Genomic DNA, 21,300 nt, shown 5'->3' with positions numbered 1-21,300 from the left:
AGCACTGCCCCGGCTGTGCTTGCACACTGGGGGTACTGGCTGTGCGGAACTGTTGGGAGGTGGGTGCAAGGGTGAGCCCTGGGGCGGCTCTTGGGGCAGTGGAGAAAATCACTGGCTTCTGGAGATGCACAGGCATCAATGGACTGTCATGTATGATGCATATCCCCAGACGTGGGCTAACCCAGTGCTCCTAAAATGGGATTTTTTTAAAAAATGAGTGAGTTCTTCGATATAGTTAATTGAAACATGCTTTCTGGCAGCTACCTACCTGTCTACCTACCTGTCTGGCACTGAATATGGTTCTTTCTTTCCACTGTCTACTAATGTCTAGAAAAAGCAATAATGACTTTCAAATAGTTACTAAATGCCAATCTCATGTCTGTTGGTTTTTTTTCGTTTTCAGGTTGATTTTTATTTTAATACAAACCAGTGAAGATGACTCCAAAACATGAAAAACAAGTAAGTCATGTCTAAGCTTTAATAAAAAAGGATTCTACTCTGGTGGTTGTGGATTGAATTTCATTAAGATTCACCTGGGCCAGGAAGGATTGGTTGTATTCTTCATGCTTTAAGTGCCAGGCTACAGAATATTCTGGACTGATGCAGTGCCAGTTCCTTCTGTTAAAGTTTGTTGGAAGAATCAAATATTCACTGGATCACGGAGAAGATTAAATGAGTCTGCATAAGGGGCTCAGACACTGATATAGGAGAGAGGGAGTTGGATTGCCATCTTCTCTCCACCAGACATCAGGAGTTTTGTGGGACGTAATGGTTGGAGCTGGGCCTGAACAGGTAGATGTGTGGACCACAAGAATCAGACTTGCACATTCTCTTTTGCTCCATCCTAATGAATGTTAAAAGTTTCAACAAATGATTTTGCCTCGACTGTTAGACTCTTATCAGCCTTAATGCTCAGCCAATGCTTCTGGTGTGAAAAGCCCCATGTCCTTCGCGGTTGATCCTTTTACTAATAGGCGACCTGATGGGAAACTTTTTTTCTTGGAAGCTTTGTGGAAAATGACTCTTTGGGGGTTATTGACTAATCAGATGTGTAACAGTGGCACCACGGAGCATGAGGGTATCACCTGATATGGTCCTGAGCACAGAGATTTGAATTAAAATGCAGCTGGAATGAATGAAGCAAGTAATTATCCAATGCAAGATTATTTTTGTTCCTCCTCCTTGTGGTAGATTTTTTTTTTTTTGCATATTAAAAATAGATGTTTCAGTGTCAGATCTCCTATTTTCCTAATAGGAAAATGTTAAAAATAGACTTCTCAGAAACACAGTTTTTGTGGTCAAAATTTTATGTAGTAGAGCTGCTGGCTTATCCTTGTCTCTGAGCAATCCACTGCATTGTGCAGAAATATTTCCAACAGGAGAAAAGAGGGGGAGGGAGGGAGGAAGGAAGACTCCTTGCGTTTGCTTCAGCTGCTTTTATGGTGTGTTCTTCCTATTGAGGCAAATCCAAACGGGAACGTTCCAGTTTTCAGTGCTTGTGTCTACACGACCTCAGTGCTGTCCTTTTCCTCTGCTGTCAGCACTCGTGCTCTTTGCACACGACTGCACCCGTGAGGGAATAGGCATAAACCAGACTTGACGGTCGCTTTGGCCATTTTGTCATTTATGTGTGTCCCTAACTGCTTGGACTGCTCTAGGCCTTGAGGACAGGGTAGCAAAATGTCACTGGCACAGAAATTGCAGCTATTTAGCCAGGAATTAAAAGGCACATCCAGCCAGAGATGTTGCTCTGCTAATTCCTGCTTGTTAAGTAGCATGACTATTTTTTGTAGTACCTATGACTACTTTTGGGGCAGGTTTGAAGTTCTTCATGAGGACGTTTGGGCCAGCATGGCTACTGGGATCCATAGCAAAGCTACAGTCGTAGCAGTTTGGATAGGAAATGTTTTGCTTATGAATTTAGCAGTTTTCAGGGAGAAGGAATAAATGGTGATGCCACTTTCTCCAGCAGCTGGACTCTTGAGACTAAATCATTCCCAATGCAATAGGCCTCCACAGCCAAGCTTGGACACTTTGAACTGTTAACATTAAGTTCTGGTTTTGAGGGAATTGTTGCACTTAGGCATTACAGGAAACATCGTTCTTGAATGTGTAATAGACATGTATGTCTTGTGCCCCTCAATTAAAAAACAAAAACCAAACAAAAAAACCCCCAAAAAACCACAATACAAGTGAGAAAGTATATATAATGTGGCATAATAGCTAGAAATGCAATTCTGGAAAAAACAAGAACTGGGTGGGAGGGAAGACGACACCTTGAAAAGGATTACAGCTGATGAAAGTAAAAAGTCCCTGAAGCCGTGACCCTCTTCGGGCTCTGCTTCCCGGGGGATACGGCTGGGCCGCCGTGCGGTCTTGTGACAAAAGACGAAGTTAGTCTTCATGTGGGCTGTGGGAGGAGGGGGTCAGCCTCACCTCTTGTAGGTAAACAGTGCATTGCTTGAAGATTGGATACCCTCAACAGACATGTCTAATTTTTATAGCAAGATGGGACAGAGGAGAAAGGCAATTGTTACCCAAAACTGCTGTAATCTGGTGACTGTTCGTGACCAGCGAATGCAGGATGGACTGAGCATACCACAGCAATCTCCCAGAGGGGTATTCTGCCACCTAACTCTGCTTGGACCCTAACATAGCCTATATGTGAACATTGGCCTTTACAAGCCTGCTTTTATAGGGACGGGGTGGCATAAGCACCTTTTCTGGCAGCGTATTTGCATCTATACTGGACAGTCAGGGCTGCTTTGATTAAATCAATATTGTTGTCCCAGTGAGGTCTTGTATCCTGGAGAAGGCTTAAAGGTCAAAAGAGAAGGGATACTCTATGCGTGCTATGCCAGTGTTTCAGAGAGCAGAAGCTAATGCGAATTGGGATTAACGCTTCCTGGATTCAAGATGTTTATAGGGGAAGTAACCATAGATCTTGAAAAAGGCTGTACATTTTTGGTTTTATCTTCTAGTTGCTTAATGTTTATCTTGCTTCATTATGGACTCAACCTCTCTATTCTTTGGTAAATAAAGGAAGGAAAAACCAAACCAAAACCAAACAAACAAAAAACCCCCCAAAACCAAAACAAAAAAACACCCAGTCTTCTGCCAATATCCTGGTGTTTCAAATTGAAGCTGACACTGACTGGGTGAAGGCTGCAGTTTGCTGAGGTGCTCTACTGTGCCGCAGATCATTTTTACTCTTGGCTCAGTGAGATACTGCCTGGACACCCGCCTGCCACAGCGTGTACAGCAGGTCTGCTTTCTTCTCTAGGCAGAGCCTAAGGGTGCTTGACTTCCGCAGTGTTGAAACTCTGTGGTTATTTAACTGCAAATTAAAAGCGTACAGAGCATTCTGTGTAAATCATGTTGTCTGGAACGATTTGCAAGGTAACCTGTAGCTCACCCACCGCATATCGAGGAGTAACTTTTAATCATAATACTTTGGTATAATAGAGGTTGAAAGAAGCGTTTTACTTCAAAGGTTATTTTGATTCTGTACAAAGGAGAGGCTTAAAGAAGGTTGCTTGGAAATGAAGTAATTTGGGGAACCTGGACAAAAGGGAGGGCAGTGGGAAGGCGGTAGACGAGAGGAGGGGGACCGAGGTTAGGTTATGAGCAGGCTACCTGCAGTTGTGACTCCTGGACTGCCGCAGTTGAAGGGAAGAGGAGAGCAGTGTCCCATTTGAAGCTTCCTGGTGGAATTCCTCTTCTTCCACTTGCAGGACCGATGCATTCAGTGCTCAGGAGAGGAAAGACAGTGTGTTTAGAAGTGGTTGCAGCTCTGGGGAAGAGTGGGACACTGGGAAATAGGAGGCTGGGAAAGACAAAAAACTTGGGAGAACATAAGACCATGGATATGAAAAGATGTTACTAGTGGGTCTCAAAGTATGCTACGTCTATATATGTATGCTAAATATGATAGACAGTGAGGCAGGTGGGAAAAAAAGACCAAAAAATGGTTTCCTCTCCTTTGTTCAGCACATTGCTGAGGAGGGGGAATAACTTCCTCATGTCTCCCGCTAGCGTTTTCGTAAAAGCAAAGGCATGACCCTCAGCTGCTAGAAGTGATTACAACTCTGTTCATTTGTTCCTCTTGTGCCGCGCTGACATGGGGTTAAAAAGCTGCAGAGGGGAATTGGGCCTTCGGCGCTCTTCGGCGAGGAAAGAAGCGTCGGAGTTGGCGGGAGCCTTTCAAACGGGCTTTCTTTGGCAAGGTGCTCGTGACACGCTCCAAAAGGGTATCCAGCAGTCATGTAGAAAAACACCCCTGTGACTAGGAGCTTGGCTGTGAGAGAAAGCCGTGGGCTGTATCCAGCCATCAGGCCACTGATTTACTGGAAATCAGTAAATTATTTATTCCCACCATGAGCGCTTCCCTGCCATGTATAGAGTGCAATGACTGTTCAGGAAAAAAAAAAAATCTTTTTCCATCCAAGGCTGTCCTTGTCCTCCTGTCAGTCTGTTGAAGGTTGCTGCTGGTGGCATGCTGAAGTGTGTGTGGTGGAGTGAGAAGACTTGGCTGAAGAGTAAAGGTTTTGTTTCTGACATCTGTGGTTTGGGCACAGAGACACATTTTGAGAGCTTTCTAGTTCAAGATTTCTTGATTTATGCAAAGTCACGCTAAAAAAGCATGTTATTTACCAGAGACACTGTCATGTCGATTACTGTACCTGGACATCTTCTGTGTTGCCTTCCTCTCAGGGGGATATAGCTACCGCTTAAAATTAGATGGTTTTCTTTAACTGCATCATTGTTTAAGTGGTTGGCTTAGCTCTTTGGGTGAATAGCTCATTTAAGCAACTGAAGTAGGGCAGCCTATTCTCTTACTTGGGAAATAGCAGGTAATGAGGCACATTTTCAACCTTTGTGTTTCAAAGAAACCTTTTCCATCGCAGTATGAACATACAGATTTACCAGGTTTTTTGGTTTTCTTTTTTTAAGCACGATACGAGTTTGCACATGGTCATTAGCTAAGGGTACTTGGAAGCATGTAACTCTTCGACCTCTTCCAATTCCTGTTAGTGCTACCCAGTTACGTGACAGTGATGCCCACACGCGCCTCTCACTCCTTCGGGACCCCTCTAAACTATTGTACAAATGTAGGAATTAAAAGGAAATACGCTATATGTGACAAATACTCTATATCGTTGCTCCCCCCCCCCTTTTTTTTTTGGAGGGGGGGAATTATGCTCTGCAGGCTGGCTGTGTTGCTTCCTTGGGCAGGTTGATGGACAGACTGGGATAGCAGTGCCCAGGTCCTGCATCCTCAGGTGTGCTTCATGGCTGCAGCTCCTGGTGTATCAAGAAGCATCTGTGGCAGAGGAGGATTCATCTCCTTCCACACAGCATCCGGGATGTTGGGCTTGAGACCTTGAATTCCCTGTGTTGAATCTGTGTCTGGGGCAATTTATAGTGGTACATCCTTTTGCACTGTGCTGGAGCGAGTTACTCGGGGCATAGAAAAAAGGCAGTTTTTCATTTCTGTGAGGAGGTACCGAGCACTTACCTCAGATCCCTGAAATCAATGGGTATAAATACTTGATTTAAAAAAAGTATAGGTACAATGACAAAGAAATATAAGAGCAAATAAAATGCTATAGGTATGTATTGGGTACATGGAACAGGTTTGTAATACATTCTTTGTGAATATTAACTATAGAGGGGTGGGAAAAGCCTAAAATACCAAGCTAGTTCTCTCTTACATGTGTGACTTCGAATGTTAGGTTTTTAGTTTGTAGCTACTGAAATCACCAAATCTCCCATGCATGAAACATGTATTTCACAGTATTACTTAAATCTTAAATACTCCTTTTCAGCTAGCAGTTTGGCAAGGAATTTCCCGAACATGTGGTGCAGCTCAGATGATTCATTGCTTTTTGCTTCTCCTTTTATAGGGTTGCAAAATGCAATAAAACAGCAGTTCAGCTTTTAATCTGAGCACAGTAGTTTGTGGAACAGCAGAGCAATCAAGAGAGTCTTTCAGGCTCCTTTTGTCTTCTGAAATTAATTGCTTGATTTTTATTATGCATTTGCAGGAATTTGTAACTGTCTTGGTGCGAGACCCCAGGACACAAAAAGAAGACTCATGGCATTCTTACATAGACTATGAGATATTTATTCACGTAAGTATAAAAAACATCAAGGGAGATTCTTTGGGCTTTTCTTGCCGTTTCTGTCCAAGCCAGGATTCTCTTTGGGGTATTAATGGAATTTCTTTACATCGCTTCTGGGAAGCTGGAGAATACTATTTTCCTTTTAATGACTGAGATGCAGTGGAACAGGTAAGATGGGTTGGCCAAAGGCTGTGCAGAAGGTCTGTGGCAGAGCTGGGAGGTGAACCTGGTATTCTCTGGTATTCTTTTTCACATGTGCACTCCACAGTGTCTTGCAACAGAGACTGTTCTTAGCTTATCAACTAGAAGATTGTCATAGTGGTGTCTTACCATTACATAAGAAGTTTAGTGTTCAGGTACTCATGGGAAAACAATTTTTCTTTTCAAGTAATTATCTGGTTATTTGTAGTTTAAATTCTCCTGAGTTCTTCTTTTTACCAGGTTATTTGGTTGCTGCAGTGTGGTTGTTTTCAATGTACCTTGACGTTCATATTATGCTAGTTTAGTGGTGCTTGGATGTGTCAAGTAACTACATTTGGGTTTGTGATTGTAGTCTATGATATGTTAATGGGAGTGCACTTAGAATTTTGGTTCTCTTCTGTCTTAAATCAGCCTTATATGTAATTTTATTTTGTTGATTATTCTTCTTGGTGACATACTGAAGGAGATATTCTAATTTCCCAAATCTAGATCCAGGGATTTTAATTGCAATGTAGAAGAAAAAAAAAAAAAAAATTGTGAAGTGATTCGAGTATCAAGTGAAGAACTCAAGACCACATGGTTAACGCTTGGCACAATCAGAAAGCATTTCCTTCCTGTGTGGGAGAGTTAAGCATTCAGCCTTGTAAGAGTAAGCAGTCAAATGATGGCTTATTAAATGTCCATGGTGACAAGTACTTCTCTCCAGTGTGGCAATCCGTGCTGTGAAATGTTTACATTTTGCAGCGTGGTTTAAGTACTGGTTCCAAAGCAACTATATTTGCCTTCTGGTAAACAGAAATTCTGTAGATCTGGTGAGGTGGGTGCTGTATTACTGTTTCAGGGGCATCGGTGCTTCTGAATAGGCATATATTACTGGCTTTCTCAGCGACTGCTAAGCTGGGGTGATGTCATTTAGACCCAGAGTTATGTGATTCAGCACTGGGCATCTCTGAAGATGATCAGCATCAGCTCCGCTTCCCACCAGGGCTTTCAGAGGCAGAGTTTGTAGGTCAGTCCTACCATCCAGGCTTCTCAATGGATTCAAAAATCTTGGGTCTGCCAGGCTCTTAGACCAGCTGGGTTCCCCTTCTGTCCAGCTCCTAGAGCATTTGGCTTCTTAAACCATGAGGTATCCTGGATACTCATCCAGAAAGCTGGCATCTTGGTGCCTTCTACAGTCTGCATCATGTGGCTGTCTAGGAGTTGTGGCTCCTGGCAAGTGATTGAGGGTGGGTTGGACTGCAGGCGGATTTGTAATGGAGTACTGTCTGGCAGGTGGGGTTTCATCTAAACGCATGCTCCACAGGAAAATTTGGCAAAAGCATTTAATTTCTGTGAATTGTTTCTCTTTTGATGAATTGGCGGTTTTCTTGTAGACTAATAGTGGTCTATGGGAAAATTTCCAAATGCTGGTACTTGCGGAGAGCAGTCACATTGGTTTCTTTGATTTGATCTAAGTAGGATTGCACACTGGAAGAACTCTATGTAGCTTACTGTTTGCAGGATTATAACTAGAATAGCTAAACATGATTGCTCCCCCTGCCTCCCTGCAAAGATTGCCATTATCTGCTGAAATTTTTTTCTGAGATCTTTTTTCCTGTTACTGCAAGTTTTACCATAATCGAGATCTCTTGCTTTTAAAAAGAAAAAAAGCTATGAAAAATGGTTCGCTGAGAAGCAGTAGAAACTGTCACCAGTCCTGTCTGAGATAAAGCACAGTCCTTAACTTAAACTGAATTATTGTCAAGCTTTCCATTGGTGTCTCAGGGATTAGCATCTCGGATGTGTTTTTAATACCATGCCTGTACTTTAGCCTAAGCTGATTTACAAAGTAAAATGTTTTTTATTTCCCAACAGACAAACAGCATGTGCTTTACAAGGAAAACATCTTGTGTTAGACGACGCTTTCGAGAATTTGTTTGGCTTCGGCAGAGACTTCAGAGCAATGCAGTGCTTATGTGAGCAACTTTATGGCTATTTAATAATCTGTCAATCGTGGAGGGAGAGGATTGTTTGATCTTAATTCTGAGAACTACAGAAGTCAGAGCTGGAAAGCGTCCTGTGTTTTAGTAGCACAAATTTATTCTGTACAAGGCATTTTCTCTGCTTTAAACCCAGAAGAATGTGGTTTGTACTGATAGCCTTTGTGTGGTGAGCCCACCTGTAATTTGTAACAGATTTGATCTGCGTTTCCTTTTGCTATGCACAGGTCGCAGAAATAGCAATCTAGCGTAGGTGTACGTACCTCCCTCCTCTCTGGGCCTTTAGGATGTGCTTAGATTCTGCAAGGACCATAACAGACCCAGCCAGACATGGCATGCAGGCTTAACAACTAGACCAGAAAAATCAGATTAATTTATTTTTCCCTTTGAGGTATGTGAGAAGCCCTCCAGTTTCCCAAGCTTGTGTTCCCAAGTTTGATTGCATGAGCTTCTGGAACATGGCCCGTGATTTTCACATGCTCGGGGTTGGCATTTGCTTATTGCATTTTTCTCCACTGTTTCAGATTCGGTTTTAACTGTGTGTTTTGCTTCTTGTTTATAAAGACAGCTACCTGAACTGCCATCTAAAACTCCTTTTTTCAATATGAACAATCCTCATCACGTGGACCATCGCCGGCAGGGTCTGCAAGAATTCCTGGAAAAGTACGTACAGCCTATCCTTAGAGATGGTGGCATTTTTATGATGTCCAATTTTCTGGTTTAAAATAGTTCATCTCTGGTGCTTGAGAGCCACCGTGTGGTCATCTCTACATGTTACACATTTGGTTTTATTTTTTATTTGCACAGTCATATTTTGTACATGTGACTTCAGCTCTGTTGGTTATAAGGAAACTTCACCTGGGGCTTTTCCATTGTGTTTCATTGCATTGTTTATAAATAATAGTTTTGGGTTTATGTCACTGTGAAATTGTGTACTAAGGTTGGGAGATCATGATGTCTATTTCTAGCTTTCAAGAACGAGACAGATATTCTTATACAAAAAACCAGACTTCTCTCCCTCTTTATGTTCATGGGAAATCAGTGTCTTTGTGGGCTAAACCCCCGGGAGCCTGGGAAAATTCTGCAGCGAGATCTAACACAGATATTTCCTATAATGCCAATTACTTTGTTTACCAGTCCCACTAACATAAACAAGCTCTAGCAGCTGTGACCATTTTCAGTACACTGCAATCTGTATAAAATCATTCATCAGGCTTAGGTAGAGTCTGACCTGCGTTACAAGGAAGTACTGTACGAGCTTCAGTACCGCATACCCTCAGTCCTGCTGCTGTAACCACGTCACCTTCTGCAGCGGCAGAGACCCCGTTGGTGTAATTTTCTGCTTTCTCTGCCGTTCTCATAGTACCCTGGCACTGCTGGTGTGAGAGCAGGCTGCTCGCAGCTGCTGGGGCAGGAATTGTCCGTGCGTTTGCAGGCTGTCTTTAGCCACTGCCTGGGGTAAGAGCGTGGTGAAACACTGTGAGTAGAGGCTATTCATCTTCTTTCAGTATCAATGTTTCCATGAATAAGAACTGCATAAGCAAAGGGGAAAAAAAGCAAATTACTTAAGTAGGCTTTAAGCCTTGGGGTCAGTGGGTAGCGGAATATTGGACCCACTGTTTTTCCAGTCAGTGTATTACAATCAAAAGCCTCCCTAACAGACAGAAAATCATTGGTCCTGAGATATATTTGTTAGGCTTAAGAGATGAAGGCAGGGAGAGATAACCACTGCAGGAATCATATTCTGCGTACAGTTACATAGGATCTGTGGCCGAAAGGATCGCCAGTAAATACTGGTTGAAGGCATGTGAGAGGGGGAAAGCAGAAAAGGATCAGGTTTTTTTTCTGCACCCCAGGAAAGACAGACAGGGGAACGGTGTGACATCACTTCTAGAGGCAATAATACTAATGGTCAGCTGAAGGGATGGTAGTTCAGGTCCCTGGGTCTGAGCAGTTCTAGCTTAGCTGTGCTGTCCCGGGGAGTGAGTGGTGCGTTTCCAGAATCACTCTCATTTTAAAAGGGGAAAGAGGCCGATCTAACAACAAGGTAAAGCATTTCAGCATCAAAAATATTTACAACACTGTCTGTGCTCCAGAAGGCAAAACAGAGAGGTGTAGACTCTCTTAAAACACATCCTCGCTCTCCCAATTTTGTGGCTATCTGTAACTTAAATGGGTACTGATGGCAGAAAACGACATCATGTGGAGCGTTTTACCTTGCTGTTGTTAGTCCAGGAGTGGGAAAAGAGGCATCTCTGTAAGGTAACAGTTTAAACGTTCGAACTTGGATGCTGTTTAGAAAGGTGTCAGCTTGCTTTCAGCCCAGGGGCATGGTTGGACGGGATTTTCAGAGGTGGGAGTTGTGCTGTGATGAATTGGCTTGGCACCTTACGTGCTCTACCATTGCCCTCTGCTGGCTGGCACCTCTGTGCTGCTGCTGCTCTTTACAGAAGGGATCTTTTTACTGGCTCAGCTAGGCTGCCGTGGTGTGGTTTTTTTTCTCCTTTTTTTGATGAGTCTGAACCAAAGGTTATGATTTCCTTCCCTGAAATTGAATTTGTGGGACTCATTAACAAGCGTGTGTGTGTATATATATATGCACACACTTGATTTTACTGAAGCTCTAGGTCTGGATGCCGCATGTTCTGGAGCATGGCAATGCCAGGGGAAGCAGGACCTCCCTGGTGTATTAGAATGGGGGTGGGAAAGGAGACACGAAGAGTTGCATGGGGTGGTGTGACCCAGAACTGCAAAGCCGAGTGCTCCGTTCGCCCCAGCAGTGATGGCAGTCGCCCTGCACAAGCGCAAAGCCCCGCTGGTGTTTCTCTGTGGCAGTGGGAAGAAACAGGATTTGAGCCTACGCGATCCTGTCAAGGGAGAGGTTCGCAGGGAACGTTTTTCAAATGCCCGCATGCGATGCAGGAACCCGAGCCTCTCTGTGCACTGGGTGCCTGGTGAGGTTATGGGGATCCAAGCTATCTCTGAAATGGAGTTTAGCTCTTTCACGGTCTCCGTTTGTGCCCTGTGCTCGCTGCTGTGTGAGCAGGTTGCTGTGGTGTCTGCCAGGGCGGGAGCCACGTGCCTGAGGGGTAAGGGCCGAGGGCTGGGGGCAATCGGGTGTTCAGCTCCCGGCCCTGGGAGCTCCGTATTACCAGTACGTGGATGGTGACGGAGTTCTCTTGTCCTCCTTCACGCGTCGCTCCAGAATGAGTTAGCACGGGGCAAGGTGCTTCCTTAGAGCCTTTGTGAAGCCTTTCCATGCGGACCGCAGTCGTGTGAGAATTCGGCCGACAGCTGGAAGCTAAAGCAAAACACGAGAGTTTGGGGAAGATCTGGAAACAGGTGTCCCATTTTGATTTGGCTTTACTGCGCGAATGCAGGGTAAGACCTGCTTGTGTTACAGGTTATTATCTCTGAGTGATGAAGAGCTGTAAAGCTCACTTCTTGTCTGGGCATAATTTAATATTTCAAGAGGCCATTTGCATTAACGGAAGTCAGCTAGCCCCTTTTCAATTATGGATTACATCATAAGAATAAGGAAAATTATGTGCTTTTCCTGGTAGGTATCCTCAGACCTCTGAGGATGTCTGTAAATTCACAGGAGAAGCTTATCCTTAAATTGGAGGCCCAGATGAAAACACTATCTTATAATACTAGGTTCTGTACGATCCTCTCTGCTTTCATCTCTTTTTAGCTGCACAGGTTTAACTTCAGGATTTAAATCATCCATGCTTGCTTATTAGAAAGCTAATTAACAAACCTGTTTCAAATGAAGTTGAGTTCAATCGCTGACACTTTTTTATCGAATACAGTTGGATCCCCCAAAATTAAGTAGTTTAGGAAAAAGGGTTAGTCTTCACTTAGTTTTCAATCATGCAGTTTATGACGGGGTGGAAGACGCAGTAGGAGTTTTGAGAAGTGCGGCGCTTGGATCCATAGGAGGCAAAGGGCACCCACAGCGTCGCTGCTCCGGCTGGCTGTGCCTCGGGCTCCCTGGGTGCCAAGCAAGGCACCCAAAACTCAGCTGCCTAAGGCAGAGCCGTTCTCTGGGGGTGGCTGGCATTTGGCCCTCCTCCTCACACCTCCTTACCTTCCCCACCGCGGTTCCAGAAGCAGGAGCCGGGGCAGGGTGGGAGGACTCCCTCCTGGAGGTGTCTCCACTGGTGGCTCGCTCAGGGGTGTGGGAAGCAGGAGACGGGCTCCAAAGGGGACGGACGCCATCTTGCCGGGGCTGGGGCAGGAGCATCGGCGGCCGAGGGGCAGGTGGGATCTCCTCGGGCGAGTGGTGGCTGTCTCCTTGTGATGGAGCCTCGCTGGTATTTCCTATCTGGTGAGTGCATGACGCCTGGCAGGCGCGTGTTGCTTAATCCTGTCTTAAACGTGTGCCTTACCAGATGCCCGACAGTCGCTTCACAGTTGCTCGCTCTCAGCAACGCTTGGCCCCTTATAAAAAATGAAGGAGGAAACAAAGTCGGGGTTTTTTTAAGGGGAAACTGGGGCTTTGTTGGCTGTGGGCTGGGTGCTCAATGGAGGGCACCGCAGCACAGGCCGTCACCCCCTGCCTCTGGGCTCCTGGGGGTTGGTTTTTCTTCTTCCCCTTCCTCCTGTGATATGATGTCAACGGGCAGAGTAAATTTGTCAAAAACAAAATCGGAGCGTTAACCTTCCCCACGCATGCAAGCGTGCATCTGTCATTGTATTAGGTTACAGTAGATACAGGAAATCTTTAGTTAGGATTAAGTTGTACTGTTCAGCCATATGTTGTTCTCCTCCAGCAGAACAGTGTATAATATACCTAATAAAATCACGTTGAAGAAAACCAGATTTTGGACCTTGTCCAAATAAGACAAAACACATGTTTTGTCTCTTGTACATGTTCTTGCCGTAACACGGGGAAGGAGAAATACCCCTCGTATACGATCTAGCATTTCCTTCAAAAATGACATTATTTCGTTTGGTTGTACAGCGAGGGGTTTCGGCCCTGCTTCTTTAAAGGTCTAGAGATCACGAGCATTTACTGAAAGCTTACAAGCAAAGATTCACATGGCCGTGAATAAAAAATGATTTTATTAGCTCTAATTCAAATGTAGAGCCTTATCCTGCAGCCCCCTTAATCACATAAGTAGTCATTATGCATCTGAGCAATCTGGCCGAGAGGAGTGAGATCTCCGAGAGGTAATGACTACTGATGGGATCAAGGCTTGCAGGATTTAGCCTTTCGTTCTTATTCTAGGCGTGCGTAGAAAGTCTGTTGTTCTCTTAAGCATGCCCAGTCAGTTTATAGGAATTGTCACCGTAAGACATGACTCTTCCATTATCGACAGCAGCGAGAACTGATTTACATCGCTGTAACCACAGCTTTGCACTGACACAGGCTGTAATAAAACTGTTTGAGAAGCTCCTGGAGCGCTACTGGTTGTGTTCAAACTGCACACGCGCTCAGCCTCTGCTTAGACGTCTGAGTATTAATATTATAACACGCCGCCTTTCCTCTTGCCTTTTTAATTTGTTGGGATGTGTTTCGTATTTTTGATTTTTTTTTTTTTTTTTTTAAGTCTTTGGAGCCAAATCTGGGTTGGTTTTTTTAGATGTACAACCCCAGGACAGCGAAAGCACTGGAGAGCAACTGCTATACCTACACTTAATACTGCTAGTAACATCTGGTGACAAATGTATAGTTCTTTCCTTGAAGGAGGAGTATTTTGAACAGGAAAGCATAACACTTATGGATAGCACAGAATTTACTTTTCATTTTGATTGCTCGAAGGATGCAATTAAAAAGCAATCTAACCTGTTGGTTCAGATGGGGGGGTGGAGCAGAAGTTATTTTTTAATCCAAAGAAAGAAGAAATGCTTCAAGGGTATGACTGGGTGAAAGGTGTTCATATATTTGCTTTTAGGATGGTTTTAAATGGTTTGCAGAATGCATTCAGTGTTTGGTCCCTTCCCCACTTGTGAACATATATATTTGTGTGTGTGTGTGATTGGTTTTATGAACATCTTTCTATTTCTTCGCCTTGGTTTCCCTTCACTCCTTTCCCCTCCAGATGGCACTATGAAGCAGAAGAGAAAATTACTGTGAAATAATGAGTCCAATGTAAAGTAAAATTGGAAATTGAATTATAGCTGCAGAAAAAGGACAGTAGCCTTGAGGTCCTGATCAGTCTGTACTCTTATCACTTTTGTTTGCTGTTCCATGTGTTAGGTTACTGCCGAGTTAATAACAGTGCTTTAGCAGTTCAAGGCTTAGCAGAATTGTACTGGACGTGAAATAAAGCTAAAATGAATTTGTGTCCAATATCATTGACATTAGTGCTCATTACTTCTCTGGTGTAATGCCTCAAACCATCTAAAATCAATTTTAAAGATTACCCATTATTTTATAAAGAAAATAAAATACATTTCAAACAGCAACAGAGCTGTAAGTGTAGTATAATCTCATGAACAGTTAGTTACTTGTGTTTTTGTTGGTTGGCAGGAAACTTTTGAAGGTATGGCAAGAGGAGAATCTGTGAAACTAAATGCCATCACAGAATTTAATGTCTTGGCTTTTTGCTGGGTTACTTGGTATTAGACACGCAAATGTTAGAATTGCAGAATGTGCATCCCCTCGTTGTGCTCGTAAGCCTGGGAGAAAGAGTGACTCTAGTCACTCTACAGCAAACTCCAGCATGTTATTCTTTTTTTTTTTTTTTTTTTCTTCTCTTAAAGAGGAAGGAGGGTATTTACTGCCCCGTTTGCATAAACTATAAATGTGGGTTTATTGTGTGGAATGATACTTTTTCTTTTACTTTTTGTTGCAAAGTTTCTCTTTGTTTGGAACGTATGTTCATCAAGAGTCAAGGCTGAAACCTTCTTTTAGTGGCCGCTGAATGATGGCTTTTCAAACTGTATTCATGAAGCTGTTGCTGTCAAGGTGTGTAGACCTGTAAATTCTGTGTTTTGAATCATTTTTACGCAGCATTTGCTGGCTTCTTTTAGACTACAAAGAAGTTTTTCTCTATATTAGTACACTGTGTGCATTGATTTTACAGATGTCTATTTGCTATGTTTATTTTTAAGTAAAATTGTGAGAGTTTAGATGGGATTAAAAAGGCGCTCTCTAGGTATGAAAGCGTGCTTATTTTGAACTTCAGGGAAACCTGGTCCTTCTGAGACTGAATTTCAAACGCACCTGGTAGATCATTAGGGTCATTGCAGACATTTCCTCATTGGAAGGTGTCAAAGTTTGAGTTATTCGGTTGAGACTGTGTGTGTGTGTGTGTGTTTACCTAGGCAAATGAAATGTGCATGTACACAAATATCCCACATTTTCAGTTAGATCTCTCTTATTACTGACTTTGATTTGACAGATTTTTATAGATGAAGCCAGAAATCCTTTAGTGTATTTATTAAACGTCATTGTAATGTTGGCCACTTTAGGGAACAGTTTTCAGAACTTATTTGTGTTTCAAAACATTGCAGTCCAAACACACCATTAATCTTATTTGAGAAAAGGAAATAATCAGTTATACTTTTCATTTTAGTCAGAGTACCTACAGAATGCAATATTTTTTTTTTCCTGCTCTTACTAGTTCTTACATTAACATCATCTCTTGTTTCCTGTTGCACGGCAAAGACTTTTTTTTTTTGTCACAACAGTAACCTAAATGGATAGAAATAGGTAAATATAGTTTTGACTTGTCTAAAGATATTTTAATAATTTTTTGCGGAGCACTGTTTGGCATGGTCATAGGCTCTGACTTTATAATATGAGTAAAATTATGTGTACGTATAAAAAAAGAGTCTCATAATAGGATTTGTGTATTAAAGAATTCCTTCTTTAGAGAAATGTTGCAGCAAAGTTGCTTTTTTCTTCCCCCCCCCCCCCGCCTTCCCCCCCAAAGAGTGATGATGATGATCCTCAATTCTCAGTCCTTGTAAAAGTATCTCTACAACTTTCTGTGTTACTGGAATGTTTTATATTTTGTTTACTATCTCTTGATGTAAGTAAATACTCTGTGCTACATTTATTTGAAGACTTAAAAGACATATAAACCAAAGTTTAAAATGGACTTTTGAAAAGAATAGCTGGAATTAAATAGTATTTAAGAGTCCCTGAAAACTGTTTGCAAGTAAATTTAAATTCAGTGTTCGGTATTAGCATTTTCATTCTAGCTGAAATGTATGCATAGCTGTAAAAGTGTAAATGATTTTTGGCTGGTGTTGGCTCCGTTGTTCACAGCTATTTCAAAGTCCTGACACTGTATGTGTATGAAGTCCTCTGTATATTCTTTATCTGTATCTGTACTTCTTTCCCCCCCGAAGCAATTGCTGACTTGTAATTTTTAGAAAAACTTAGCTATTAAAAATAAAAAAAAAAATATTCTTAAATGGAGACCAAATTTTCGTAAGAGTATATGCCTCCAACTGCCTAAAAATCATTAATTGATCCATGTGGTAATAACAGATGGTTAAATGGGAAAAAATGTCCTTGAAGTTATTCTAATAGCAGATGTGCCTAACTATTAGCTTCGTGTTTTTACTCACCTAAAATCCCAAATAATGTAATAAGAAAGTAACACACACCTAATCATTTTAATATGTTCATTACCTTCTGTTACTGATTTAGGATTCATCTGAAAACTTAAAAGCAGGACATGGCTTAGAATTTGTTCTGGTAAAACACTTTAGAATATACGAGTGTATGTGCATCTATATAAAAAGATTTGACTTTTTTTTTTTTTTCTTTTTCCAGGATCCTACAAGATGCATTATTGCTTTCAGACAGTAGGCTTCACCTCTTCTTACAGACTCAGCTGAGCCCAGAAGATATGGAGGCTTGTGTATCTGGACAGACCAAATACTCTGTTGCTGATGCGATTCATAAGTTCGCCTCTTTGAACAGGCGTTTTCCTATAGAACACGAAGAGAGAAAAAAAGGAAAAAACGATGCAGACTCTGGCTCAGAGAGGTGATTTCTGTATTTCCTTACTTTCTGAGATAATATACACATACACACACATGCGCATGCTTCACTTTTTTTGTTGATGTAATACTAAGATAATGAAAAAATTAATTGACTGAGATTTTATTGAGCTGTGACAGCTCATCATAGAAGTCTTCACACACACCTCCACACTGAATTAATGAATGCAGTAGAAATTCAATTATCTGCATTCTGATTATGTGAATTTCATTTAGTCAGACTTGAATTATTTGCGTTTAAATTATCTTGCTAAAAAAATATCCAACTGCACTCCAAATGGCTAATTAAAAGTCCAAATTTCCTGTCTCTCTTTGTGACTGGAGATAATTAAAGTTCTCCTCTGTTACTCAGGCTTTGAGTGTGTTGTGAAAACCAATTTCCTCCTTTTATATTTTTTTTTTTTTTTCCTCCCCCCCCCCCGCCTCTCCCCTTTCCTGCAGTTCATCCTCCGGGCTCGGACCTAGTGATGACAGCATTTCATGTGGACGTAAAGCAAGCCCAGCTTCTGAAGAATCATGAAAAATCATCCCTGTATTGCTATCTTAAGGACAGTACAAAGCAGTTTCTGCTCTGTTTACTGGTTACGTGTACCACGTAAACGCGTCTGGCTGGTAATGCGTACCTAAAAGACGCGTCATCGATACAACCATATATCCGTACAAAATTTTCAAAACAGACCTTGATACTATTTCTTTGTTGATTTTATTATGTATGTTGATTCAGGTCTACATACTACCTATTACATTTAGGTTTTTGTGACTATTAAAAATCTCACTATTGGGTAAGTCATGCTCTGCTAACATACATGGTATTTAAAATATCTTCCCTTAGTGAGTGCGTGTCTCGGATCTGAAAAATTAAGACAACTTAATTCCTCAGCTTAAAAGTCGCTACATCACAGCAAATATATTCAAAGCATCTTTTTGTAATTTGCATCAGAGAAGTTTCATCTTCAGAAGTCATTTGACATCGGTGATGAAATTACATACCCCACAAGGTATTCAGTTTTTAAAGTAGCTCAGCAACATCAGCAAAACAACATTTGTACAAACTATATGCTGCTGACAATTCGAGATATAAATATATCTTCCTCTGGTCTTTCTGTAGTGCTTATGGAAAGCTTGGTTTTATCATGCATAAGAACTGAAGGCCAAAATTCTTGAGCATCGTTGCTTAGAAGTTAGAAATATTAATAAAAATGACATCATTTCTAGGCTTGCTGGAGATTCTCAGTTCCCAGGGAGTTACGGATACTCGTTCCCAGTGAAAGTCCTGGATGAGGTCCACTGAAACCAGTGGCTGAATTTTGCAGCGACCTCGCTAGGGCCAGGACTTCACCCAGCATGTTTAACTCCAGGCGTTTATGTTTGAAGATGCCAGGAGAGATGTTTTAGGGCAGCAGTTTAAATGGAGAGTATCTCCTTCTCTGAGATGATGATAATCATGTAGCTGTAACACGCTGTACGGACATGGACTTCTCCACTCTCTGGGAGTAGCCAGGAGCTGCTGTTTTCATCGTGGCTGTAGTTAACACGTTGCAATATTGACTTTTTCACAAACAAAAGGCAGGCTTGAACACAACTTCGCAACCACCAATGCTTATTTTGATTAAATGTCAGTTTTGCTCTTTATTGTTCACAGCAGCTGCGTAGTGTCTTGTCCCAGATTCTGTCAAAGGAATATGTTCCACTGTGGTGTTGTATTTATATTTGACATTTAACTGCTATTAAAAAGAGCTAGGGGGTCTGAACACCCTAGGAAAGCTCCCATTAACTCAATGCTGTAGTTACCAGCCTAGAAATGGAGATATAGATAGATGGATACATATATATGTATATACATTTTTTTTTTTTTTTTAAGAATTCTGTGGATACTTTCAAAGGAGTTTTTTAAACCTGTGAATTACAGAAACAATAGATAATTACATGGCCAGCTAATAAAGGGTAGCATAGGCATGTCTGGGCATGCTTTTTTTAAAGCATCCAGCTGGGAATCTGTGTAATTTTAGAAACATGTTTTAATAGCCCGAGGATAACATCTCTTAGGTAACTACTTTAAGCCACTGTATTTTGTTGATGGTAGCACCTTTATAAGATAAATGTCCGTGTTTCTTTTTGCTCGGTATTATTGAATTGCACAAATGTATCTATTCACCTTCTCAGCTTGTATGTGAATTAGCAGCAACACTATTTTAATGTAAAAGTGAAAACATTTAATTAAAGCAACAAGTTATCACTAAAAGTAGCTTAAAAAAAGGTGTTACTGCCAGGCAGAGATTTTGATTACTTGACCTTTTTTTTTTTTTAAGATGGCACAGTACAAGAAAAATTGTTTAGCAAATTTATTTAAAAGATAGGGAAAATGTAAAAACAAAAGCTGCAATAATGTCTGAGAAAGAGATTAATGTTTTTATTTAACACAGTGTCAGGGTAGCAGGTTTTTATTTTGTTTTAAATGATTGATCTAAACTGTTGAAGCACTTTACAGTTCTGGCCTACTAACGCATTCTCAGTATCTGATGAAAATTACAGAAACACAAGGTTTGGAGAGTCTTTGAGGCTATTTTTTATTTTTTAATTCTAGGAGCTTATCTGTATGCCAAGGAGTATTTTCCAAATGAAGATGTTTCTGAAAATAAATAGTTGTTTTCTAATAGTTCTGTTATTTTCTTCATCACCCTGTTCAAAAATTCTGGCTGCTATAACAGAACTTTCTTCCCAGCTTCGACAGAAATTTGTTTTTCTTTTGAATGTTGTTTGTGTAGCTCGTATTACTGGAATTTTTCTTATTAAACAGGAAGAAAAAGTATTCTGTGCTCTAGTATGTCTTCTTGTATCAGCTGTATGTAATTGCATATAAATGCTTTGAGACCTCTTGTTTAATTTGGAACATTAAATTTAACTGTTAAAAATTTAAATGTGAAAAAAAATTATTTTTAATGTCTTTTGTGACTTCAATGATTTAGTAATTTTTTTCAACACAGTGCCATATATTTTGATCAGTTAATCACTGGTATTTTGATTCTTTCTTTTTTTAGTTTTGAATAATGCTGATTATTTCCTGATAGTTTTTTAAACATGCTAATATCTAGTTTATAATATAATCTAATTACCATTGCCAATTTATATCTAACTGCAATAATTCTGCACTCAAAAGCTTCACTTTTATCTGTTGCTTAGAACTTTTATATTCTCATTTTTATGATGATTTCTTAAAAGCTTTTAAGTAATTAAATAAAACAAATCACTACTTTCTCTTTTGTGTTTAAACCTGCCAGTAGAGTTTCCTTTATTTCAGTATCGGTATCCTAATCACTTTAATTTACCGTGTGTAATTACTCTTGAACTATTTTTGTAATATGTGTTAATATATGCTGTTGTCTTTGGGTTTGGTGGTGGTGGGTTTTGTAGAAAAGGTGAAGTGGTGAAAAAACTCCAGTTCTGTGCTATCAAAGTCGACAACGTGTAACTTCGGAATATTGTAAACTGGTTATTAAGCAACGTGTTACTTAAGGAATCACCAAAATATACTTTCGAGAGAGGTAAGAAAGATAGTCTTTCAGCATGAAGAATTTCATTTAAATGGCACTGTAGTTTTATAAGCGCTGAGAAAACTTACACTCTTACATGCCCCACCCTGCAACACAGACACAGAATTTTGCAAAGTATTTTTTTTTTCTTTTTTTTTGACGTGTGGTATATCGATCCTTTTCCCAGAGCAATATTTAAATTCTAAATCTTTTTCGTATTTATGGGCTTGGGCGTTGCTCTGCTGCGAAACACAGGGTCCAGGTACGGTCAGCCTGGAGTAGGAGGTGCAGGGTCGGTGCAGCCTCTCGGGCACCGCTGCGGGACAGGGCCCGACCTTTTTACAACCTGGCAAAAATGGAAACCATCGTTTTTAGCATCGGGTGGCTTCGTTTCGTGAAAGAGCGAAACGTGCTAGGAAAGACGCGGTAATTCTCTTCCTCCGTGTTTAAAAAAAAAACACTGCACCGTGTTCAATCGCTTCCTCGCCTTCTGGA

The 21,300-nt window shown here is 41.2% G+C and overlaps 1 protein-coding gene across 1 annotated transcript; it reads left to right on the top strand.

Moving 5' to 3' along the window:
• Positions 1-435: 435 nt before the first annotated feature.
• SNX10 (sorting nexin 10) lies at positions 436-18,051 on the top strand (the record flags this gene model as incomplete). The annotated part of the gene is made up of 6 exons (XM_082015142.1): positions 436-459; positions 6,048-6,134; positions 8,184-8,284; positions 8,873-8,971; positions 17,046-17,261; positions 17,717-18,051. 6 exons carry the CDS (start codon positions 436-438, stop codon positions 17,793-17,795), a joined length of 606 nt encoding a protein of 201 aa, XP_081871268.1. The 3' UTR covers positions 17,796-18,051.
• Positions 18,052-21,300: the final 3,249 nt, after the last annotated feature.

Source organism: Phaethon aethereus (genome assembly GCF_964289735.1).
Source record: "Phaethon aethereus genome assembly, chromosome: 2".
Lineage (NCBI taxonomy): Eukaryota > Metazoa > Chordata > Aves > Phaethontiformes > Phaethontidae > Phaethon > Phaethon aethereus.
This window is presented reverse-complemented; position numbering and strand designations above follow the sequence as displayed.